Genomic DNA, 26,241 nt, shown 5'->3' on the forward strand with positions numbered 1-26,241 from the left:
TCCATGGAGAAAACAATGATGTCGTCAAAGAAAGTGCCAACGAATAGTCTGTACTCTCTAAAAATCTTGTCCATCATCCGGTTAAATGTCGCGGGAGCATTGGTTAAGCCAAACGGCATCACCAAAAACTCAAATAACCCAACAATCGTTCAAAAGGCTGTCTTGTAAACCTCTCCAGGCGCGATTCGGATCTGATGATATCCACTCTTCAAATCAATCCTGCTAAAACACAAGGATCCCTGTAATCTGTCGAGTATATCATCAATCCTAGGAATCGGAAATCTGTTCTTGATGGTGATTTTGTTGACAGCTCTATAATCGATGCACATCTCCAAGATCCGTCTTTCTTCAAAACCAACAACACTGGAGAGCAGTACGTGAAGTACTAGGCTGGACAAGACCCTTTTCCAAGAGGTCTTTCACTTGGTTCATAATCTCTTCGTTCTGCGCTTGGCTCACACAGTAAGGTGGCCGGTTCGGTGGTGTGCTTCCAAGTATCAGATCAATAGTATGATCTTCAGGACGAGCAGGTGGTAACCCGCCTGGCAGGCCCTCTGAGAAGCAATCGGCATGAGAGTGGAGAAAATCTTGGCGTTCTTTATCAAGTTCAAACATATTGGACCTATCCTCATCACTCAACTCTTTCAAAAAGATCGAGTAAACAGGCAGACTGGATTTCATTAATTTAGAAATGGCCGAAGCTGTACAATAGGGACAAACTCGCCCTTAAGTTTTATATCGAGTACAATGGTTCTGCCCTTCTCTGTTGTCAATGTCGCTTTCCTCGCCCGATAGTCGACCACGGCGTTGTTCTTGTGGTACTAGTGAGTTCCCAAGAGAACATCACAACCTTCCAAAGGCATTATGTAAAAGTCCTCGTGCCCCAAATACCCCTGACAGTGCAACCGAAGTTTGCCAATGACAGGTGTAATGGCTACGTCCCTGCTGAGTGCCGCTATAACTCCCTCCGCAAGTGGTCATATCCGATCGGGAGTGATCTCAAGCTGCGCCGCCAATTCCGGTGAAATGAAGTTGGCCTTGGCTCCTCCATCGAAGAAGATGGTAGGTCAAACTGCCAGAGTGAACAGCAAAAGCCCGTTTCGCATGACTCATCAACTCTTGAATGGAAGTTGACTTTTGTTCCAAGCAGTGATCTCGGATCTCTGTAGGAAGACCCAAGGTAAACCGCTCAATCTGCTCCTTGAACAAGATCTTCTTAAATGAAGAGGCGGGTAGAAAAGAGCTCAAGAATCTCTCGCAATAAGCGTCCACTGTATCCTTCTTGGTCATCCGAAGATGGTTCCAAGCCGTTCGTATATCGCGTTTATACTCTCGAGTCAGCCTAGAAGAAATAAAAAGCCTCTTGAATTTCAGCCATTTAACTGGCGCAGTCTTGTTTAATAGAAGTATGGACCACCAAGTTCGAGCATTCCCCTTAGAGTAAGAGGCAGCTCTCCGAATCTTAGAGTGCTCTGAGTAACGCCCTCCCGTGAAAGCAATGTCAAATTGCTGTACAAAGACAAAGCCTTCAAAGCATCTCTATAACCAGAAAACGTGTCAAATTTAATTGATTGTCCACCTTCCTTAAACTCTCGGACTTTCTTGCTTTTGTCTTCCAGAAAGTCATACTAGTTGGCTTTGTAAAAATTCTTCTTCTTTGCATAAAAGTTGCTATCATCAGAGTCCGAACTGTCTGTAGACGAGTCCTCTGTAGAACTGCCAATCACGGGGTAGCAGGGCTACAGTGTCACTTCACAGGACAGACAGTTGGTTACAGTTGGTTTGGTTCACACTGGACGGACCCTTTGGACTGCGGAGTGACACGTGGCAGGGTACCGACGCTGGTCTAGTGGACATCGTGGCCAGGTCACCACCACCACTCAGTTTGGAGATAGACTTAGCTGACTGGACATTTATGAGCCGTTGGTGGCTCTTTATGATTGTACATGTGAGTAGTAGCTGTTGGGTGAGGATCATCTTCTTCTTTTACATCTAGTCCAGCATCGTCGTGGAGAGTGGAGAGTCTATACACAGAGGACTTATTCACCCTCCCTGCACATATGAGCCTCGACACCCCATTGTACCTGAGAGTCCTGGGCTGGAGCTGAGTGTGCTGCCACGCCAGAGTCTGTATCAGTTTTTTGAGATAGTCGAGTCATTTGTTGTGGTCTGCAGTTGTTGTTGTGTCTCTATGAGCTCAGTTGTTGTCTATTGTTTCCTGTTTTCAGTTTGTTTTGAGTGAGATTGTCATGCACATTGCACTGAGGAGCACCCACTGTAGAGAGCACGACACACTATCTACGCTACAGGTGATCTCATTTTGGCGATCACGGTGGGACCTCAACTGAAGTCTCACTCTCTGTGAGGTGCAAATCTTGAAGCTAGTTGGGTTTATATAGCTTCGCCTACGTCGCTTGGCATTGTGTAGTGGTCTGGTCCTCTCTCGCCCTGGTCCATCTCGTATGGTCCTATCTCGCCCTTGTCCAATTGGTCTGGTCTCTTTAGCCTGGTCCAATCAGTCCTCGTCCCTGGTCTAGACCCTCCTCGTCCCTGGTCCAGCCTGGGTGTAGTAGAGTCTAAACCTGTCTTCAACCAGTTACAGGTTTTCTTGCCCAAAGCTAGCTTGGATTGGTGGTCACTGCATGACACATACAAGGCGGTCAGTCGAGCGTCAAAGCGCACTATTGAGCCCTCTAATGTACAACAAAAGATGACCCTTAGTACCTAGTAGAAGTCCATCAACCTCATCACCCATACCTCCACATACGACATCACCCATTCCTCCATCCGGTTCCACATCTTCCAGATCACCTTCTCCAGTAAAGCTCTCTCCTATTCTGCTACAACAGGTTATTGAGCAACAGGCTCAACAAGGGGCCATGGAGCCGTTGGCTAGCGTTTTAGCAAAGTTAAACATCAAGTTTCCTACATTCAAAGGACTCTCTTCAGAAGATGCTGACGACCATGCAAGGAGGTTTGTATCTCTCTGTAGGGGTCATGGTCTTAACAGGGAAGATGCTTATTTGGTACTCTTTCCATCCACCTTGGATGGCTTAGCAGACAAATGGTACAGTTAGTTTGCAGAGAACCATTTTGCAACTTGGGCAGCCTTAAGACAACAGTTTTGTGCAGCTTTCAGGCAAGGTGACTACTAGGAGAAGGTGTTGGATGAGTTGGCCAACATGGTGCTCCAACCAGAGGAGACTTTTGCAGAGCTTATGACTAAAACCAAGTCTCTGGTTGCCAAGCTTCCCCAGCAACCCGGTGAATTCATGGTTAAGAAGTGGGTGGAGAAGGCGCTTCCCAAAACTTCTCAGCAAAAACTCCGAGAGAGTCTCCGACCCGACGCCACTCTGGAGGAGTTCATTGTAGCTGCTACTAGGATAGAGGGGGCTAGGAAGCTGTTCAACAACTCCCCTCACATAGAGACCCCCTCTGAGTTTTCGGAAAGTCCTACTGATCCATTAACTTCTTTACGCAGGGAATTGGAAGCCCTAAAGTTACAACGAGCTCTTCAAGAGGAGAGGTCCTTCTCTCTTAGACAGGAGAAGCCTCCACATCACGAGGCATTGGAACAGATCAAGCACTAGAAGAGCTCAAGGATCAGCAAGAGACTAAGGCTACGGTTTGGTGTAGCTCATGCCGCTCTCCAGGACACCCTCCACAGGAATGCCCCCTTCGGGTTTATTGCCACTTCTGCGAAAAGTTTGGGCATGAGGACAAGGACTGCCACTACCTCAAGGGATTGCGACAAATACAGCAAAATCTTGGTCCTTCTCTTCAACAAGGGCTAGCACCTGCATCCAACATGGTTTCTCCCTGTGGCCATCCACACCATATGCCACCTTTGCTAACAGCCCCTCCTATGTAAGGTATGCAGAGCACTTTTCCCACTCAGAGCTTTTATCATACCCATGCTCCCTCATCACCTCAAAGCTTCTATGCCTCCACCTCCAACTCAATGAACCAGGAGCAAGGACCACCTCGCCCTTCGACTCGCCCTTTGAATCGGCCCATTTTGTGCTACAGATGCGGGGAATATGGGCATTACCAAAGCAAATGCTCCTTGCCAGAAGGGTCCCCTCCCTGTCGTCATTGCCCCAAAACAAAGGATCACTACAGTAAGGATTGCCCTAAAATTCGTGCATCCACGGCTTCGAACCCAAGTCAAGGCCAAAATGAGTTTGCCTTTCCCAAGCTCAATTTGATAGCAGTTAGCACCATTTCTCAGCCGCCCCCTTCTACCCACGCGGTTACCCCTAAAAATAAGCCGCCGCTCTTGGCCGAGGAGCCATCGAGCGTCCTCACCCGGGCCCAGAGAGCCGCTCTCGATCTTAGCATTCCAGCAAGTTCAACTCCCCGACACATTCTCACACCAGTGGATACCTTGCCTGTAGCTGTTAACAAGCCATCCCCCAATGCCATGAAAGAATCCAAATCTTTGCTCTCCGATATTGATGAAGCTTTCTTGGAAGCAATTTCCGATCTACAAAAGATCAAGGTACCCGAGAAACCACTAGTAGAACAGGAAAAGCTCACAGCAAAGACAGTCTTGAAGAACACCTTCCAACAAGTGTCCCTCTATGACATGCTGCGACTAGATGCGAATTTTAGAAGTGACACCCTTGCTGTTATTCAGTCACTTTACCCAGGAGTAAGTCCTAGTGGCAGGCACCTCCAAGTGCGACCATCAGAGTCCTATATGATATCCAATCCCGCTGCTCCACTCAACCTGATTATAGAAGCCCTCGCTTGACAGTGTCCGTTTTGGGTCGGCAATTCTTAGGAGTGATAGTGGATGGTGGATCTGGCATCAACCTGATGCCCGAGTTCACCATGTTAGCTCTAGGTCTATAGCCTACTCGCCCTGCTCCCTTCACAGTTACATTGGCTGACCAGCAGACAGTCTACCCAGTGGGCATAGTGCACAATGTGCCTCTGCAGGTACAAGACTTTACTTTTAACTTGGATTTTGTTGTGGTTCGTCTTCCCCAGGTTGAGGGCGGATTTCCCTTGCTCATTGGAAGACCATGGCTGCGACACACTAAAGCACTTCATGATCGGGGAAACGATGCAATGTGGATACATACTTCTGGCTCCCCGATGCAACCCATTCTCTTAGAAGGAGGTATGGATCCCGTGGTGCAGCAAGTTTCTTTGTTAATGAAAACCAACCCTGAACAAGAACATCCTACTACACCTAAAGGGTCAGACGAAGATCTGCTGGAGTGGTTAGAAGCTACCAAATCTATGTTGTGCTATGGAGTCTCTATTCACTCCTTGCCTAAGGTACACCCTCTTCCAATGTTTCCATAGTAACTAAACCCAATGAGCCACCTGAGCCAGCTCAAAGGTTGAAGGTCATAGAAGTTACTCCGGATGCGCCCTTGGTGGAAGTCTTTGAATTTGGTGAGCCTATGGAGGATCATAGAAGCGCACAAAATCTGCCTCGACAGGAGTTCACCCACCTCAAAATCAGCCCATTGGTGTCTGCTTCTCCCAGAACAAAGCTCCCTTCACAGAGCTCGTCTTGCCTGATGAATTCAATTCTCATGATAGTTGTCTTGTTCATGGTGGCTGCGCTCTGTAGCATCTCCTCTTTCAACCAGTGGACCATGGACTTTATCTACAGCCCTAGTCCCCCTCACACCTCCTCGCCCTTAGTCCCCCCCCCCACACTCTCGCCCCTACCCACCCCCTCCCTTGCCCTAGTCCTACCCACCCCCTCCCTTCCCCTCGCCTCTAACTAGCCCCCCCTCGCCCCTACCCACCCCCTTCCACCACTCGCCCCTATCTAGCCCTCCCCACCCCTTCCCCCCCCCCCCCCCCCCCCCCCCCCCCCCCCCCCCCCCCCCCCCCCCCCCCCCCCCCCCCCCCCCCCCCCGCATGATCAGCTGGCTCTCAAGCATTCACTTGGTTGCCATCCTGTTGCTGTGAAGGCTTTTTCCTTCTGCCATGGAGCTTAACCCTATTTGCGGTGTTACTCCGGCTTATGGTCATCCCTCTTTTCGAGAAGAGTGTTGTTGCAAAAAGTGTGGCAAGGGTCATCTGCAACTGCAAGCATGGACCAGGTCATTTTCCTATCACTATGGTTAGGGAAGATAAAGATGCGTTGGAATCAAATTGAGCTTATCTCTTTGCTGTAGAGCCTCATTTTTTTGCCAATTGGGATTCTTAGGCTATGCAATCATACATACTGGGTTCCTACCTAGTTAGAGGCTTAAGGCGATTGCAAGCAGTGCAGTGTTTTTAACTCCACTTTTGAGGTATGTAAGGTCATGGGCCTAACACCTGCTTCAAGAAAGATGTACGGATGCAGTACCTAGTGGTTTTCCTTCACAGTTTTTTCAATATTCCTCTCACCGAGACGGTGAGCGGTCTTGTGGCGGGCAACCTGTAGCAGGGCTACAGTGTCACTTCACAGGACAGACAGTTGGACAGTTGGTCTGGTTCACACTGGACGGACCCTCTGGGCTGGGGGGTGACACGTGGCAGGGTACCGACGGTGGTCTATTCGACATCGTGGCCAGGTCACCACCACCACTCAGTTTGGAGATAGACTTAGCTGACTGGACATTTATGAGCCGTTGGTGGCTCTTTATGATTGTACATGTGAGTAGTAGCTGTTGGGTGAGGATCATCATCTTCTTTTACATCTGGTCAAGCATCGTCGTGGAGAGTGGAGAGTCTATACACAGAGGACTTATTCACCCTCCCTGCACATATGAGCCTCGACACCCCATTGTACCTGAGAGTCCTGGGCTGGAGCTGAGTGTGCTGCCACGCCAGAGTCTGTATCAGTTCTTTGAGATAGTCGAGTCATTTGTTGTGGTCTACTGTTGCTGTTGTGTCTCTGTGAACTCAGTTGTTGTCTATTGTTTCCTGTTTTCAGTCTGTTTTGAGTGAGATTGTCACGCGCGTTGCACTGAGGAGCATGCACTGTAGAGAGCACGACACACTATCTGCGCTACAGGTGCTCTCACACGGGGCGAGATTTAGGCTTCTTTGCCTTTTTCTTGCCCTTTCCAAAGCATTGCTTTTTGCTTCGCTTTTTGCTTTTTCTGTCTTCTTCGCTCGAGTCAAATGAGCTAGAAGAGCTGTCAGAAGAAGAAGATGAAGAACTGGGTACTCGTTCAAATCGAACACACTTCTTCTGGTTTCTTGCCTTTTCAATATAGACTGACGACCCAAATAACCCGGGAAGTCGGTGCCTTTCTTCTGCTTTTTGTCGTGCTTTTTAGCTTTGTTTTGCGCGTCAAAAAGCTGAGCAATTCGTGCATCAACCACCTCTTCTAATTCTTTCTTTGTATACTTCTTGGGAGTAGGAGGTTTCTTGAGAGCAGGTTTTCGGGTGGTTTTGTGGTCTTCTGCCACTGCGTGTGCACCTCCTTAAAAGAAGTCTTGCTCATATATTTTGCCAATTTCGGGTCCTTGGCAAAATTGAGCATCATCTTTGTTGCATCGCCGATCAATTGTCTACGCTCCATCTTTTGATGCTCCGCCTAAGTAGGCCGAGGCGGGCCATACTCCTCGCGTGAATCTTCGTTGTGATCCCTTCCCGCATCTCGGGATGCAGAGGGAGTCGACTGATCTTTGCCTGAAGCCATAAGTGCCGCGGAAAAAAAAGGGATATGATTTCCCGTAGAAGAGAAATCGGCCGTGCTCTGATACCAATGTAAAAGACTTGGACCCTCCAAGTCGAGAATCTACCACGACACCACAAATAATCACTTCAAACAGTTCACAGTTCACAATTGATTCGACACTGGCCCGGCGGAGTTCCGTGCCTAGAGATATTGGCCCCAAAGATTGGCGCCACTTTCGGTATTTCTTTTTGTATTAATCTGTGTTCAAACTACAAGAGTGCGGGCAAGCGCTCACACTCAAACTCTGCGTCCAGATGCTCTAAGTTGTGAGAGGCCAACCCGCGTATTTAAAGGTTACAAAGGGATGCTAAAAGCAGAGCCCAAAAGCTGAAAATCAAAAGCCCCAAAAGCTTCAAAAACTGTCCATAAAAAGCTGCCCCTAAAATAAAGCAACTTTTAATTTTCCCTTTCAAGCCCCTCTTATGGTATTAAAGCAAGGCTTAAAAGCTTCTTCTCCAATTTGCGTGGAATAAAGCAGGTCCAAAAAGCAGCGCCAAATCTGCCCGCAAAAAGCGCCGTAATTCGCGGGCGTGCATACAGGGTCTACCACGTCATCCTGCCACGTCAGTTTTCCGCAAGCTGCAGCCACGTCAGCAATTCCAGCCCACCATGCCGGGACTAGGGGATGTGTGTGTGTGCACTGGGCAGCCGCGTCCACAGTTTGTGACAATTTCTGCAAGCTCCACGAGTGTCGCACGAGACAAGGCAACATTCTCACCCAGTGGAGCCCGCTGAGGCTCAAGGGTAGGTTCCAAATGTGACCCAACAGGACAGGGAGTATTCGCATGTTGTGGAGTCACTTGAGGCTCCAAAGCAAACTTTTTTTGTCCATGAGCAAGTGGCTAGGACGCCACTTCCTCAGGCTATTCGAGTTCAGCCAGCCACCTATGAGTGTCCAAGTGTTGGTCTAAATGGACATGGAACAACTTTCTAGGCATGCAAATGTGGTTGGCGGACACATGGATAAGGGACTTTGCATGGGAAGTCTGTGTGGCCGAGAAAACCCGGACCTCTAGAGGGAGGGAGAATTTTCTTTTAGGGTATTTTTGAAGGGCAAAAACAAGCTGAAAGAAGGGATAGTGGGGAGGTTTTCTTTCTTGCAGGATGAGGAACGAAGGAGCTTGGGGAAGAGGGGAAGTGGTATCCCTCTCTTGCTCTCTCTCTCGAATATTATCTTAGGCTCGAGGCTTGTGGAGAGCTTGGGGAGAAACTTGTGAAGTGCTTTGAAGGTGGAGGAGGGAGGGAGGGAGGGAGGGAGGGATTTGGTTTGAAGATCTCTCTCATTTCACAACATTTTGAAGAAGTTTGGGTTAAAGAAAATGATGTCAACAACAAGCTCGACATGGGGGAGGAAATTTTTTTCTCTTGCTCGGGCTAGCCTATTTCAAATCTTTGCATGGGGGGGTGTTCGCCTTCACTTGCGGGGGATTTTTTCTCTTGCTCGGGCTAGCCTATTTCAAATCTTTGCATCGGGGGGTGTTCGCCTTCACTTGCGGGGGATTTCATCATCATTTTTGTAGCGTTTTACAAAGCCAAAGAGGACCATTGTGCTTATCTATCTGGGGTTTGTGCTTGGCAATGGGGATTGGTTCCTAAAGGGGTTCAGCTTGCCAATCGGGTTGGCTCATGATTTCTGATTTCAGTTTTCAAATCAAGGTATACACCGATAAAGGCGTGTGCAATCGAGTTGTAATTGGGATATCAAGAATCAATAATTGGAAGTTTCTGCTCATTGCAAGTCTATTTTCTGTGTCGATTTCTTGTTTCTCTTGCTAGTAGCCTCATTACGTAAAGGTGGTCTAGCATTTACACCAAGGCAACGATCCTCTCGCAAGCACACCACAACAACCCCCAGTATACAATGTTTGCATTCCCTACACCCAAGGTGCACGGTCCTTTGTGCAATGGCAGGTCCTGCAATTCCCTACGTGAGAGAAGTGCCTTGGGAATAATGCTAAAGCACACACTCAAGAACAAGGGGGAAAAAATCTCAAGGCGTAAAGGATTAGTGCAAAATAAGACTCTGATACCAAGGTTGGTCATTGTGGCCTTTTGAAGACGTTAATATAACATTTCATTTCATTTCTCTCTCTCTCTCTCTCTCTCTCTCTCTCTCTCTCTCTCTCTCTCATCTCTTTGACTCTCGCTTTCAAGTTTTTATAAAAAATTATCAATATGAGACCTGAAAGTTACAAAGTGGTGGATCTGATACAAAGTCAAAGTAACAAAATAACCTAACAGCAGTACAAAACAAAGAGATATACTATGGGGTCCTAAGTTGGTCGATGTGAGCCAAGCAAAAAACTAAGCAGAATAATGGGCGGCTTGTTGGGATAGCTGAATCACAAGAGATCTAGCATCGGTCGTTGGCGAATCTCATCAATTTCCTCCATGGTTAGTAGTCTGACCAGGCGTCTTGTATGCCTGGCCAGCGTGCTCTGAATTTTCAGTCGTAGCCTACGTCGATGCTGTGTAGAGAGAGAGACCGTTGGGTCCCAACCAACACTTTCAAGGGCCCTCCACTCCGTTACCAATGTGGTATTTGCTTTAGATCCTAAAAATGGACTGTACACCAATGCAATACCTCAATACAAGACTCAACTCGGCTTGAATGAATGACGTAGCAACAGTAACTCTTCGAAATGAAGCACCTCTAGAGCTAGTTTGATGCACCTTTGTAATCCGGCTCAATGTGGGATGCAGATGGTCACCACGGCAAAGAGCTGGGGCTGATTTACACACCCAATGTGAGAGAATTTAAGGGCTGACTGCTAGCTGCAAAAACGCACACTTGAGACACTGAAAGGGCAGCAAATCAGTTGATGCAAGCAGAAAATAGATGCAGCAGAGGCAGCATTTGATGGGCAACAAAATGCACGATCTCCAAATGCGATGAGGCACTGAGCAAAGGAGGCAATGAGCTGCGATGGTTGCATAAAAAGTCACTTTTTTAAAATTCACCGGACAGGGAATTTTTGGGTGAAACTGCCGCACATCTCCCAACTCAAGAATCCAATCGTCATGGGAATTGGCACGATCTGTTCATTTAACCTAAACTACATGCTCGTAAATGCCAGATGCCCACCAAAGTGTAATAACATCCGTCAAAACATCAATATAAACCACTTATGCAAGCGGTTCCAAAGCTGGAAAACCTAATCCAATGGACTTGTTTGGGCATGCATGTGTTGCGAACACGCTTACAAAATTGCCCGTACTAAATCCCCTAGGTTCTAAGACTCTGCTATGTACAAGATTGGCTCTAGAAGTCAATGTAGCATGTCCACGTGGCACATAGAGCCATGTGCACGTGACATTTGAATAGAAAGCTATGTGAAGCAATGCACTCAATGCCATGTCATAGGCGCAAAGCACCTTAACAAAGCGTACCTACTATATCTATCAAAACTCCTTGATGCCAAGTGGCAGAGTAATTCTAAGGATTTCATCGTTGGTTCGCTATTTGAAATGGGGTTGGTCGATTCATGAAGATGGCAAAGCTTGCACGAACGACATCGGTAGTAACACCCCAAGGATTGGTGGTTTTGTTTGTTCATCATCTTTATAAGCTATGTGGCTCGCCAGTAGTAATCGACACACTAAGTTCACGATACAGTTTGGTAAGGTTTTCATCTTCAAACAAAGTTTAGTATGTCATCATCTAATCACCCCGAATCTAATGGATAGATTGAGAGGATTAATTGGACGCAAGGATGGTTCAGACACTTCATGATATGGAGAGAGAGCATATGTTTCACATCAACAGTGCGATTGGGAAAGGTACCTTCTACAATTGGAGTTTGCCTACAATAGTAGGAAGCATTCTACTACTGGATTTAGCCCATTCGAGCTAATGTATGGATTTCGTCCTAAAGCATCAACTACAAAGGATAGCATAAAGAAAGCACGTGATCCAGTTACTACTTGTGCTAATCAAAAATGGTCTTCAAGGCCTCTTGATGTTGGACAATGGATCTACCTAAAGACACCCAAAGATTTCAACAACTTGCGAACTAGAAAACATCATAAGCTTTTCACAAAGCGTACTATAGGGGCTATCAAAAAATTGACACTAAGTTGCAACTAAGGAAGAGAAGGACCTCACCGACCGTGCAAACAACATGAGAGTCAGGACTGCAGCTAGGCATAATGAGGAAAGTTCTGAGGCTATTCATGTTTCCTTGGAGGTTTTATGCATGGCTGTGGTAAGGTTTCCTTTCAGAATAGGACTGAATACTTACTTGAAGTTGACAATGGAACTTTAACTGGAGAGCAGACATCAGGCTACCTTGGCTTTCAAGTGGCTTTGAATATTCTTGCAGAGCAACAGTTAACACTAGAAGGAGATTAGCTTATCAACATGCTACAGGTTTACCTTAGCTGCTAAAATATTAGGGGTCAACAACATACAAATGCCAGGACAAGCTCTAATTTTTTGTGTTTCACAAGGGCAGACAAAGGGCTTTGATAAAATTGTTTGGCAACTTTCTTTGTGCAAGATCTACTTATTTGGAGATACTAAAGCTACAGCTCTTTTGGACAGGATGGAGAAGCAAGCCACTGCATGGGGGTAGGAGTGCACTTTATTAAGGACAAATCATGCATACACAGTAGCCTCTCATTAAGCCAAAAAGAGAGTTTCTTTGGCACCTCCATGATGTTTCATTGGGAAGGCTGTGAGACTGCAATACAGTGATTGCGAATCAGACCTTGATTGTCGGTTGTTAACTGGACAGATAAGGGCATTAGGGAATGTTGTTGGATGCCATGTCTGACACGCACTGCATCAGCACATATGGGACTGATCGGATGGTCTGGCAAAGAGTCAAGTCAGAGCGGCATTATATCGCGATATCTTGCATATTTCACTTGGGTCTGAGAAGCATTTTAGAGACCCATACCAACACCAGGTACTTGTTTTTTATTCAAGCTTGATGCTGCAAATACTACCATTTGCATTTTGGGGGGATGTGTGTGTGTGTGTGTGTTGGGGGGGGGGGGGGGGGGGGGGGGGGGGGGGGGGGGGGGGGGGGGGGGGTGGGGTATTATCCTTCAATGTTGACCGCATGCTATTGACTGCCGGATTAGAAAGCAGACGAGGTCTGTTCAAGGATATAATATACAAGCTAGTAACTATTGACTTGTACAATTGCTCCACACTATATTAAACAGGAATACAGCTGCTACATGGCCTTCTTGGTGTCATCTGCTAGATGATCATCACACTTTTGAGAGGGATGTCGAATTCAGTCACACAGTAGAGACCATTTCACAGAGACCTGTTTCACACCTCCTACCTTTAGTTAGATAAGGACGAGGAATAGATGGAAGAATGCTTTTCATGTGGCCCCAATTTTCCAGTTCCTAGTGCACTTTCGAAATATAATTGGAAAATTCTCTCTCAAAAAGAAATGAAAGAGAGACACGTTAACTTCTTCAAACCTCCACGCACATTTATCACCATGTCAAGGAAAACTCTCGTTCACAAAGAACTTAAGTGAAATTGAAGATTAAAGATACTGGCGATGCCATGCATGACAATAATGTGACAAACAGTAAGCACCCTGAATAAAGCCTAGCTTTACCTTCGATGGCACATAAGCAAGGAAGGCCCTATGTACAGCAGGTTTTTCTGCAAAAATCTGGAACCCAAAGAGGTAAATTGAGCAGTATTTAAGTGCTTATCATCTTGAGTCCTCTGAAAGTCAAACATGAAAGAATGCACACAGGGACTTTCAATCAGAGCAAGTGTGTTCCACATGTACAAAGGGCATAAAGGCTGGGCAAACAAGATTCTCATGAGATCGACAAGAAGTGCTCGTTGTAATTGACATAAAAACAATTCCCACACAACACCTGGAGGAACTAGCCTTGCTTTTCACAACATAATTTTTAAGATAATACATAACTTCTTCTAGGATGTAACTTAGTACCTGGTGAATGATCTCTGGGGTCAAATTAAAGGTTACTTTGTTTGTCTGCACAAGAAACCAAGGACTGAGCCTAGAATTAAAAACGTAAAACAAAGAAATTAAACAGTCAAAACAGGATACTGACTCGACCATCATGCATTGGTCGGATATCTACAAGCATAGCAGTTTTCAAGCCTGTCTTTTGCTTTGATGATTTTGGTGCCTCTTCATTCAGGGAACGCTGCAAAAATCAGGCACTATAAGGGAAAACTTTGTTAGATGTCAATACAACTCCAGAATGCGCTAAACTACAGAGGGTCTAGAACCTTTCGAGCTGCCCAAAAATCTTCATCTGAAAGCACTCCATTAATGACAAGCTGTTTATGGAGTTTCTGCAGTTCACTTACAGTTACAACATTGTGTCAGAACTACCTATGGTTGGAGGATTAAATTAAAAAAAGAGCAGATAAAGAGAAAATTAAACGGCTTACTAAATAAATAACACTGTCAAACTGTCGTACCATACCATCAGTCACTGGAATCAACCAGGTGACCCCTCAAATCATATATAAATGTTGTTTTGGCAAGCAAATAATTGCATGCTTAAAATATTGCCACTAGAAAGCTGTAGTAAAAGACACCTATGTACATGAGAAAGGGCCTAAGCATCAACCTTTAACAAAGACAGAAAAAACAGATTTAGTCCTGACTCTGAAGGACAACTACATGAATTGATTGCATATATTTCATGCTAATGTGATGATAATAAAGTGCCCTCTAAAGGACAAGACTACCCATAGACCTTTGGGACTATCTTGCAAGAAGAAAAAGAAAAAAGATACTGTGCAAAGGAAGGGTAATTTAATTTGGTTCTGTTAGATAAAGGGTGCAACAAGTACCAGTTTTCCTAATTGTTGCCATGGGGTCACTAGGCATAACTACAGCCCTCTTCCGGCCCATTTGCCATTTGATGCAACGTCATGTATGGCAGCCAGCCAGAAATCAGAGGAGCTGGCGGCCTACATAATGTCATAGCCATACATAGCATCACATGTTAGCCTTCTCTCTAATTGCACGAGTGTTTAAGCTCTAAATGTATCTTTGCTTTCTACATGAAAAAAAAAGAAAAAGAGAGAACTCTTCCTGGGAATCCCCAGATCACAAGGTGCATAAGAACTGGCATTACAAAAAAGCTTAGGCTTAGCACTCACAGCTGATCGGTTATAAATATACACTAGACAAGGAATTCCATATGAGATGCTGTCAGTATAAATGTCAAGTCTACCCTGCACTCTAAACTTACAAGGACCCCCACACTCTACACACTAAAGCCAAATACGTACAAGCACGGCTTTTACACTCTACAAATTAAAGCCAAATACGACAAGCACGGCTTTTACACTCTAATCCTTTTGAGTCCCCGTTCACTCTAGAGCCAAAGTCTTCCAAGCATGGCTGGACGCTCTCCAAAATTAAAGACCACCCTCTGACAAAACCTGATTTACAATATGTGCAGCCCAGAAAGAAGCAGAAGGAAACACTCAAACTCACTTGAGGGATAAAGAAAACAATCAAAAGAGAGAAGCTTAGGTCTAAAGGTACAAAGGCTGTTCTCATGAACCTAAATGTCAACATCAATCTAAAATCCTCTTTACACATCATTCTAATGAGTCTAGAAATATCTTCCTAAACACTTCAACAGGATGTCACAACACCGGGTTCCTGAATGTATTTAAAATTCAGTCAATAAGAGTCTCTGGAGTTTAATAAAGTCCTCACCCACCCCAGCAGACTGAGAATTAGCAAATCTTTAAATACTAGCTGATTCTTGTAAGTACTAATGAAGTATAACTTTAAACACTAGCTGACCCAAATTGCTACATAATTCTTTCATAGTGTAAGTTAATGTCATGTCTCCCAATTAAGATCTTGAAGAGAAGTGTAGAATCATACATATCCTGACTCAATAGCTTCATTCTGAAGTCTGCTTCCTTTTTGTTCAAGTTTTGTTCACTAGAGGCTTGATGTTCACGCTTCAACTGCCCTTCCCCAGCATGCTTCACTCCACCTTCTGTTTGCATCTTTCCCAGAACTTTGGCTGTGAAATACAAATTGTAGGCTGGTTTTAAATGAGTACTCTGACATCATAATGTTAAGGTACATCTTTGTTTATAGATAAGTTTTGCCAAAGAAAACTACTCAGACTTTAATTAAATTACATGCCTAGATGAATCCAGTAAAAACACAGATTCATTTTTTAAGTGACAAACAAGTTATTATTCACATGCCAGCATAACCATCCGCTCCATCATGCATAGTATACTGAATACGATGACAACCCTGCTAACATAATCTATGAAGCAAAGATCATTTAGAACTGAAAAACACTCCCCCCAACAGGCACAGAGCTTGCAGCCTGAAAACCTTGGAAAAATCAGCATCAAGGCATGTGCGGCAGTGATAAAACATGAAAGGGCAGTGATAAAACATGAAAGGTACACTTATAAACCTTACCAACAAGATTTCGGCAATCATCTCGATCTTTGAAATTGTCAAATTCAAATAAGTAACCTTCCTGCATGCAAATGAAACAAAGTGAAAATGGTAGCAACTCCTATCTACAAACAGGCATACACGCACATGTGTGCACGCGTGCGCAAACATGCACACATCCACACATGCTATATCATTAAAGTACACTTTTCCTTCAGAACAGACACACCTGGACCAATGCCACTTGAAAAAATTAGTATTAGGCATACAAAACACTATTTCATGGAAGAGCCTGTAGCAATACTACTTCAAAAAACCAGATTTTCTGCAATTCTATCTACCATGAGCTACACCAAAAAGTATTCACCGTGGGATTCCATTTTTACTTGCAGACCTATCAATGCCTGCTGATATGCCATTCAAATGAAACTACACATGGTTTGGAAAGCCTTGCCATGGGCCTGATTATGTAAATGTTGACCACTAAGAATGCAACTGCGGAGACTTATAAACCATGGGGATAATCCAATTTTTCTGAATATGAAGGCAGCTTCAATGTGCTGAGATGCATCAGTGATGCAATTTCTAATATTTTCCAGGATATTCAGTAGAACCCACTCCCTCTAAAAAAGTAATAATTTATGTCATGAGATGGGATTGCTAACCATGTTTGTCTTTGCTCAGTTTACATATTAAAATAAGAGCTCCATACTATTACACACCAATTTATTTTTTTTATAAAAAGATTCTGTGAGTGCAAGGAAAAAGTTCATACTAATGTCCATGGAAGGCAGGTGCTTCGTAGCAGTAAACCACAAAATGCCAGAGTAGATAACTTTGAGACATTCATAGTGAAACCAAAATATCAGATCAAACGGCATTTTCGAATTGTATTACACAAAGTGTCTAGCCGAGGTGAGCAACTAATTATGCTGGACCTGGTCCACATTGTACTGACATGGGGGTAGCATTAACAATAATATACCTAGATGAATCCAAGAACAGCCCAAACTCACCTATTGTTAGGTACAACGGAATGAATGTTGTATTTTCTCAAGATAGTGATCTTTATTGCTCAAGGTTCCTTTTAGTTCTTTAGGGAAAGAGAGAGCTTTCCGTCTTGTAGAGTGTTGTGGTCACGAACAAAGTGAGTGGATTGTGCGTGCAAGTGAATGAGACTGAGAGAAGGAGAGAGAAGAGATACGACACCGAGAGGTTGTAAAACCCTCCTCCGAAGGCCCCACTCTCGTCGGCGGGAGTGGTCTATTCTTTGATTGCACAAAGGTGTACAATGCGTATGCAATGGACTGATGCAATGGGACTATGCCGATGACAACGACGGCAATGACGACGACGATGGCTGAAATCTGGGATCTTCTAATCGCTGAAATTCGGGGCTGTTTCGGTGGCTGAAAATGACTGTTTTGACTGCGTTTTTATGGCTGAAAAATGAGGTTTCTTAGGGCTGAAAACTGATGGTCTTTACGGGCTGAATCTGCTACACTTTAGGTGAATAATGCCGGTCTTAATTAGCTGCTGAAATCCAAAAACGCCAGGGCTGAAATTGGTCCTTCTGTCGCCGGGGTTTTGCAAATGCAAAAACGCTAGGCTGATCTGCTGTGTCGTGATGACGTCGGGGCTGATCTGTTGTGCACAAATCGCCAAGGCTAATCTGATGCAAAAACGCTAGGTCTTCTGTGGAGAAAACGCTAGAGTAGTCGCGGGGGTTGGTCTTGCTGAGAAGTTGCCTATTGAGCAAGGTGCTCCTGCTGCCTCTTCTGCCAGAAAGTGCTAACTTGGGTTTGCTTAATTATTAACTTAGCAAAATTGCCCTACCTACTTTTGTTGGAAAGTCACTTAAAAATAATAAGTGAAAATTCCAATAAATAGGAAAATAGGCTAAATGCACTCGAAAATTCGCCTAACTGATGCGAATGGATTCTGATGGGAATTCCGAAGATCATGTTGTGTGCAACCGGAGGATATGCATCTATGCTAAGTGACTGGACATGCACGGTCTACGAATAGACTCACAAAAGTGCCACATCACTGCTAATCTAGACTTGACTGAACTGACTGAACCCTGCTGTGGTGTAGCTTGTCCACGGACACATAGGGTTGGGATGTGTCACGTGACATCCCCTCCTTTTCAAAGTGAGGTACTGGTACCGAACTGTATGGCGTCGAGGGAGATCGCCAACAGCATCCGGAATCCTGGAAGGGACTCTTCGCCAGCCCACTCTGCTGTGTGGGTCGAGCGGTACTTGAACTTCATAAAGGTCTGCAATGCTTGCTTCTTTGGCCGCGCCGAAAGCGACACAAAGTCTTCTGTATCTCCATTCTTGCTTCAACTTTGTCTAGAGTCCTGCTTTCTTCTTCTTCAAGAATCTCCATGGTTGAAAATTCATGAAACCATCTCCAACACAAAACCATGAACATACCCATTCCATGTAAAGTGAAGGAAAGAAATCTTGTCTTCGCTAAAGACTGTGTATGCAATGTAGATGAACATAGAGACGGAGTGACAACCCGTTCATTAAACACATGCAAACAATGCGGTTGAATCTTTTCTGTTTGATCGAAATCAATCAACTGTGGCAAATCACAATGGAAATGCCCATGCTTGGTGCTCACACTATCATGTGCTTTTTCGGAAACTGTGTCATGCCAAGGAAGAGACATGGAATGTGACTTCCTGACATACAAACTTTTCAACTTTTCACGAACAATCCGCATACATTCGTGCTCATCCATGAGAGAAATGCTCAACATACAATATGCCATGCCTAAGAAAAGGGATCACATAACGATGCTGACTAAAATACAGGAAACCTTCACCAATGAAACACTCGAACAATGCGTGCGTATCAATCATGCGAACACATAATACTTCCTGTGATGGTTCTTTGGACCAAGGCTCGAGAGCCAAGATCGGTTTGTCCTCAATGACCGAATCGTCCTGTGGGGGTTCTTTGGACCTCGACTCGAAAGCCAAGATCGCTTTTTCGTGATTGATCGAATCTATAACGAGGTTAGGTTCTCTAGAAAAAGCATCAATTAACACATCATCCTTGTGAACAATCACATCATCTTCATGCAACTTATCATGCTTGTGAGAAATCACATCTTGACATGCAATTCATCATGCTTGTCATTGTCATCCAAATCATTATGCAAAGCATTGGCATCCAAATCATCATGCTTATCATTGTCACTCAAATCATCATGCAAATCATATTTCAATTCATCATCATGCTTCACACAATCATGCAAATCCTGTGTATCCTGCTTTGGAGAAGAAGAGACTGAGAGAGTCTCCTTTTCCCGATTCTGTTGCATATGTGCCTGAGCTTGAGAAAAGAGTCGCAATAACTCTTGCATTTGTGCTTTGTTCTCGCGATAAAATTCTGCTTCTATGGCTGCCCTTCTTTCTTGGTACTTACGCTCGATGGCTGCCATATCTTCTTCGTAGGCTTTTATTTCTGCTTCTCTGTCTTGGTCCAACTCCTCCATAGGAGTTAGTGCAATCTTTGTCGTAGATGGGGAAGGGTTGGAAAAACCTCCTGGTGGGGAAAATTCTTCTTCGCCTCTCTCATGCTCATCACTTCCAAGAGAAGTATCCAATCCGCTTCGAGTGATGATCATTCTGCAATCGTGGGTTCTTGTGGGTTCTTGTGTTCTTAAGTCCACGAGGGACTTGGGTTCTTGCGGGTCTTGGGTTCTTAAGTTCACGAGGAAGTTGGGTTCTTGGGGGTCTTGAGGTTCTTGAGGTCCTTGACTTGTGAGAATCTTGGGTTCTTGAGGTTTTCTTTCGCTTGCGAATCGCGTTGGAGAAGGATCTTCTCTTCACCCGAGTTCTACCCTTTTCTGCGGGCGCACCCCTTGGCGGCCTTACGCTCACACCAAGGTTGCTTTTTCCTACCTCACGTCGATTGGCCGGCCGCTAAGTGCACGGTTCGCTCTCGATGAGTGAAAAGAGACACAAGGGGAGGCTGGACAAGCCCTTCTTTCCTGGGATTCCTGTCACTCTTCAACAAAACACGATTAGGAATCGCCACGCCCAAGTAAACTTGGGTTCGTGCGATTGCAACAAGCAAAAAAATTCTTGTGGTTCTTGTGGTTCTTTCCTTGAGTAATGCAGAACACTTCGAAAGCTCTGATACCAATGTTAGGTGCAGCGGAATGAATGTTGTAATTTCTCAAGATTAGTGATCTTTATTGCTCAAGGTTCCTTTTAGTTCTTTAGGGAAAGAGAGCTTTCCGTCTTGTAGAGTGTTGTGGTCACGAACAAAGTGAGTGGATTGTGCGTGCAAGTGAATGAGACTGAGAGAAGGAGAGAGAAGAGATACGACACCGAGAGGTTGTAAAACCCTCCTCCGAAGGCCCCACTCTCGTCGGCGAGAGTGGTCTATTCTTTGATTGCACAAAGGTGTACAATGCGTATGCAATGGACTGATGCAATGGGACTATGCCGATGACGACAACGGCGATGACGACGACGATGGCTGAAATCTGGGATCTTCTAATCGCTGAAATTCGGGGCTGTTTCGGTGGCTGAAAATGACTGTTTTGACTGCGTTTTTATGGCTGAAAAATGAGGTTTCTTAGGGCTGAAAACTGATGGTCTTTACGGGCTGAATCTGCTACACTTTAGGTGAATAATGCCGGTCTTAATTAGCTGCTGAAATCCAAAAACGCCAGGGCTGAAATTGGTCCTTCTGTCGCCGGGGTTTTGCAAATGCAAAAACGCTAGGCTGATCTGCTGTGTCGTGATGACGCCGGGGCTGATCTGTTGTGCACAAATCGCCAAGGCTGATCTGATGCAAAAACGCTAGGTCTTCTGTGGAGAAAACGCCAGAGTAGTCGCGGGGGTTGGTCTTGTTGAGCAGTTACCTGTTGAGCAAGGTGCTCTTGCTGCCTCTTCTACCAAAAAGTGCTAACTTGGGTTTGCTTATATATTAACTTAGCAAAATTGCCCTACCTACTTTTGTTGGAAAGTCACTTGAAAATAATAAGTGAAAATACCAATAAATAGAAAAATAGGCTAAATGCACTCGAAAATTTCCCTAACTGATGCGAATGGATTCTGATGGGAATTCCGATGATCATGTTGTGTGCAACCGGAGGATATGCATCTATGCTAAGTGACTGGACATGCACGGTCTACGAATAGACTCACAAAAGTGCCAGATCACTACTAATCTAGACTTGACTGAACTGACTGAACCCTGCTGTGGTGTAGCTTGTCCACGGACACATAGGGTTGGGATGTGTCACGTGACACCTATGAAGGAAAGTGCAGCTATAGACTCATGGTAGTACCCATAAGACAATATAACCATCAAATTCATCATGCATAGTATGCAAATACTACAACAGCCCCACTGACGTTGGTACAGCCCCCATCCCAACGTCATATAGTGGGTGTAGAACTAGGTACTAACATATGCTCTCAACACCACACACGCCATACACACATATGAGCATATATCAACACGAAGTTCAGCATACTGAGTTTCTATCATGGCTGCAGAGATCAAGGGCAGACTCACCCACAATGAAGCCTCGCACTATAAAAAAGATTATATAGAAAGAATTGATGCAACAAAAAAGGTACTTGATAGGGCATACACACCACTAAGAATGGGAAGAATTTCCACAAAATCAACTGACTCGGATGAAAACTTCACAATGTGAAATCTGCATGTCCGCTAATACGACTAAAACATTTACCTAGATGAATCCAAGAAGAGCCCAAATTAACCTATGAAGGAATGTGCAGCTATAGCCTCATGGTAGTACCCATAACACAATATAAACAACTTCATCATGCATAGTATTGACTAGATACTAAAATTGAGCCTAAATCACTGAATCTTTCAAGAGCTTGTTGACGAGGCAAGCAATGTGACACTGATTATAATCAGAATTGAGTGGCAAAACCAAGCATCAAAATTAAAAATCAAATTACAGGCCAAGTTGGGCAACTAAAAAAGATACGATGGTCCACATACTATAAGACCAAGACGAAATGCTGAATCAGCTTGCCAACAATGCAAGCAATGTGACATGATTAAAATTATAGGTTGTGTGACATATACCTTCATTTCCGCGTCTTTGAACATGTTTAACAGCGCTTTTTGGAACTTTGGTGTTTCTTTATTTGCTCGATGAACTGCACACGTACAGCAAATTCAGAATGCCTCAACTTCTAAGGTGTCACATCATTACACTGAACAGCAATGTTCTTCAACATAGTTCGACTCCAGGAGTCCAGCATCAAGAAAAAGAAAAAAAAAAAAGGACTTACATTTTTCTGGTCATCTGATGATCACTACATCTCTCATTTTGCATATTTTGTTCATGTAAATCATCAAGAGCCAAAGTCAACTGAAGAACAATACATAGCTAGGAGAGCCTTCAGTCACAAACCAGCATCGTTGAAATCTTGGAAGAACCAATTTTTTCTCAACTGGAAGTAATCGACATTCATATGGGCTTTGCTAGGCCAAATGTATTGAAAGAGAGTTGTGTGATTCATTGACCTAGGAGGGTCGGATACAAAGAGAAGCAATTAATGCATCGCGAGGACCACAGATCTTGGCAAGCATGATACTTATTTAATGTAAGACTAAAGAGAAGGCACGTTTGATACAAGTGCAATTTGAGGGCTTTGGGACTCTTGCCAATGTGCAATCTCAGGTCACCATTTCTGTCAGGTCTACATTTCTAGGGTATTAGTGGTACTATGCTGGGGTTGTTTCAGCTAACTGCAGGTCTGTGGTTCTTTGGTTGTATCAACAAGACTTGACAGTAATCAACTCATCAAGCCCCTTCCCCACAGGGCTGCTTCCAATGTACTGGGACTTGAATCATGCACAAGTGCCAGTCTTCAAAATCCTCTAAGCAGGCCCAAAACCAGAACCCTGTTCATCTTCGTCAGAAAATAATCTTTCAAGTTGCAGACAGCTTGAGAGTAAACTAAAGAGCAAGAAAAACAAGATATTGTTAATTTTTAACAAATAGTAATAGCTGAGGAATAGATATCTTAGGCAACAAGTGTAACAAGAGATCCCATGTTCCATAAAACTATCACAGCAACCACATAAAAAGAACAGAGAACAGAAAGCCTTGAAAGTTAAAGCCAAACCATATCCATGTTGAAATGTCCAAAGAATGGCACAAAATGGAAGTGCTAGAGCGAGACGAATTGGACGCTGACACCTAACATCCTAGGGTCAAGACAGGCTTGTAATTCGAGTAGTAAAATCTCTCAGGCTTGTTACTAAAATATTGTAGGATAGGGGGAGAATCTTCCTCTTCTTACCAGATCATCTACATTCACACAAGCTCAAGCGAAAACTAGGTATTTTTTAAGTTCAGTTGGGTGGGAGCCCCACGGCTGTCACTTTGTTATATCCAATCAATTGGTGCAATCTCAAGCTTGGCTTGTCAAACTTTCTTTCTCTATCTACCACTCTTGTGCATGAATGTGCTTGCTCGTATACACTTCCCCATTGTGCCATAGCCACCGCACCCAACAACCTCCCCTTGCGATTTGGACCAATCCCCAACTACATAGAGACCTCAATGCTGCACACACTATGCCACACAAGCTAATAAAGTCACACAGACTATGCCACATAGGCTACAAAGTGTCTAAATGTATATACCTTCATAAGGTCAGAATAGTCTGAACTTACGAATTATATGAGGGGATAAAACACTCACCAAAATACAAAGCAAGGGACACAAAAAAATAGCAAAGGCACTTTATTTGTTACTAAACAAAACTAGATGAAATAAACCATTATGTCAACCGGTAACTCTTTGAGATGAGGTGCCTTTGCGGCTCAATCGATGCACCCATGAGATCAGGCTCGATGTGGGTTGTGCACAATGGGGTAGATCTGGAACTGATTTGCACGCCGATGTGAGACGAAGGGCTGAATGCTGGCTGCAAAAATGCAGATCTGCAACGTAAAAACACAGCAGATCTGGGGGTTTGTGCAGGGCTGAAAACACAGCAGGGAATGGAACAGATTGTGGGCAGCAGATGCACAACTTCAAGGAGAAGATGGGGCTCAGAGACAAAGGGAAGATGGGCTGCCAGGCACTACAAGTAGGCTGCAATCTGAGCACTCTAGGGCAGATCCGAGTGGAGAGGATGATCGCGGAGTAAAAACCCTAGAAACGTGTGGGCAATGGTTCTTGCAAAAACGCTAGGGTAGCAGATAGGGCATCCAAGATATGAGTGAATAGAGAGAGGGGAGAGTGTCTTTTTATAGGGGTAAGTCACATGGAGTTCCAATGGTCATTTTCCATCTAGAAAATGAAGAACCATCTAGTAACTTGTAGTGCAATATGCACACATAGGGTGTCTGGCACTATGCGGGCCATATCTCACTCACTGGTGATGCTTTTAACCTAGGACTTGAAGTTTGAACCGACGCGTTCCCCTAGACCTAATCTACATGCTTATGGTCGGATGCCCACCAAACTGTAACAACACCCATCAAACCCCTACACAAACCATACTAGAAATGCATATCTGATGGACTAGTTTGGGCATGCAGGTCTTGTGAGCAGACTAACAAAATTGCTGGAGCTGAATCCCTCAGACTCAATAGACAAATCTTGGCTCCGAAGACGACAGAGTAGCATGTCCACATGGCACATAGAGGCATGTGCACGTGACACTAGAGTTCTCCAAAATGGGGGTGCCCAGATTTGAAGCTAACTCTGCTATAAACCCTGCCGCACCATCAAGGTTAGTGACACGTGACAAAATGCTGTAAATGTGCCACATCAGCTGAAGTATGCCACATCAGCATAGAAGCTAATTAATCAGCAAAATGGACTAATAGTGCATATGCACAGCCCTTTGGCCATACAACCATGCGATGCAACCTTGAATGCCACCAGCTGGTGATGACATATCTCCAACAGCTCCTCACTCCAGTCTAGGTTGAAGAATGCCACCATATGGTGATGACATATCTCCAACGGCTCCTCTTCCGGCCAGATGGGTGGTCCAACTTCACATCGTTGAAGAAGATACTCCAGTCTAGGTAGAGGTAGAGGCTTGATGACAAAATCTACAAGATTGTCTAAAATGGGACAATACTCCTAGCTCATACAACCATCCTCAATGTAGTGGTAATAAACATCAATGTAATCTCAAACAAAGTGGTAATAAACATCATTATGCTCAATCCATCCATGAACAAAAGAACTATGCGATAAAGCAATGGCACTCGGAGAAACTAAATAAATTATAGTAGCAGATGAAGGTGTAATAGCAAGATAATTCAAAATCTATCGAAGCCATTAATGTAACACAGGAATCAAAGACAACACAAGAATAAAGATAGAGCACAATAAACGCACGGAACAAAGATCTTTACTGATATGAAACAAAGTCACAAACAACAGGGCACACCCCTGATGAAGGAGCTCAAACCACTCAAGCTATCACAACTTGCATGCGCAACAGCAATCACAATCTCGTTCTTTCTCCCAATCACAATCTCAATCGCACTCGCAATCACAATCTCAATCGCATAAAGGTCTTGCCAAGAGTAGGCAGTTTTGTTGTCGGGCGACGCTTTTCCGAACTCGTAGACAACCACTCTCCCCTCTTGTGCTAACACACAAGGGATTTCTGATAAAATTGGCACGATGCAGAGAAGATTAGCATGGCTGTAACAGACTTGGACACTCCGAGTCAAGAATCAATCACGACAGCACCAAATAACCACTTCAAAACAATTCACAGATCACAATAGATTTGCACTGGCCCGGCGGAGTTCCGTGCCTAGAGATATTGGCCCAAAGACTGGCACCCCTTTCGGTATTTCTTTATGTATTCATCAATGTCAAAGTACAAGAGAGCGGTTAGGGTTTCACTCTCAAACTCTTCATCCAGATGCCCTGCAGAGTGAGCCCTCACCGCTTATTTAAAGTTTACAAGGGATGCCCAAAAGCAAAGCCCCAAAAGCTTCCAAATCAAAAGCTAAAAATTCTCTCTCTCTCTCTCTCTCTCTCTCTCTCTCTCTCTCTCTCCTTGCCAAAGCGTAGAGAAAAAGCACCAATTGCGTCACTCAAAAAGCTGCAAATCAGCCCCGGAAAATCCGCTACAATTCTTGGAAATCCAAACTGCTTCCACGTAGCATCTCTGCCGCCAAAGT

The 26,241-nt window shown here is 44.5% G+C and overlaps 1 protein-coding gene across 1 annotated transcript in view; it reads right to left on the reverse strand.

Moving 5' to 3' along the window:
- Window positions 1–26,241, reverse strand: part of LOC147417774 (general transcription and DNA repair factor IIH subunit TFB1-1-like) — a 122,381-nt gene that overhangs the window by 65,631 nt on the left and 30,509 nt on the right. Inside the window, exons 3-9 of the mRNA XM_086506548.1 lie at window positions 22,153–22,226; window positions 16,073–16,133; window positions 15,512–15,656; window positions 13,885–13,960; window positions 13,704–13,799; window positions 13,580–13,624; window positions 13,232–13,288 (exon numbers count right to left, since the gene is read on the reverse strand). Of these exons, the coding sequence (XP_086362674.1) occupies window positions 13,232–13,288; window positions 13,580–13,624; window positions 13,704–13,799; window positions 13,885–13,960; window positions 15,512–15,656; window positions 16,073–16,133; window positions 22,153–22,226 (554 nt within the window). The remainder of the gene's footprint in view (window positions 1–13,231; window positions 13,289–13,579; window positions 13,625–13,703; window positions 13,800–13,884; window positions 13,961–15,511; window positions 15,657–16,072; window positions 16,134–22,152; window positions 22,227–26,241) is intronic.

Source organism: Adiantum capillus-veneris, chromosome 30 (assembly GCF_014529385.1).
Source record: "Adiantum capillus-veneris isolate H3 chromosome 30, ASM1452938v2, whole genome shotgun sequence".
Taxonomy (NCBI): domain Eukaryota; kingdom Viridiplantae; phylum Streptophyta; class Polypodiopsida; order Polypodiales; family Pteridaceae; genus Adiantum; species Adiantum capillus-veneris.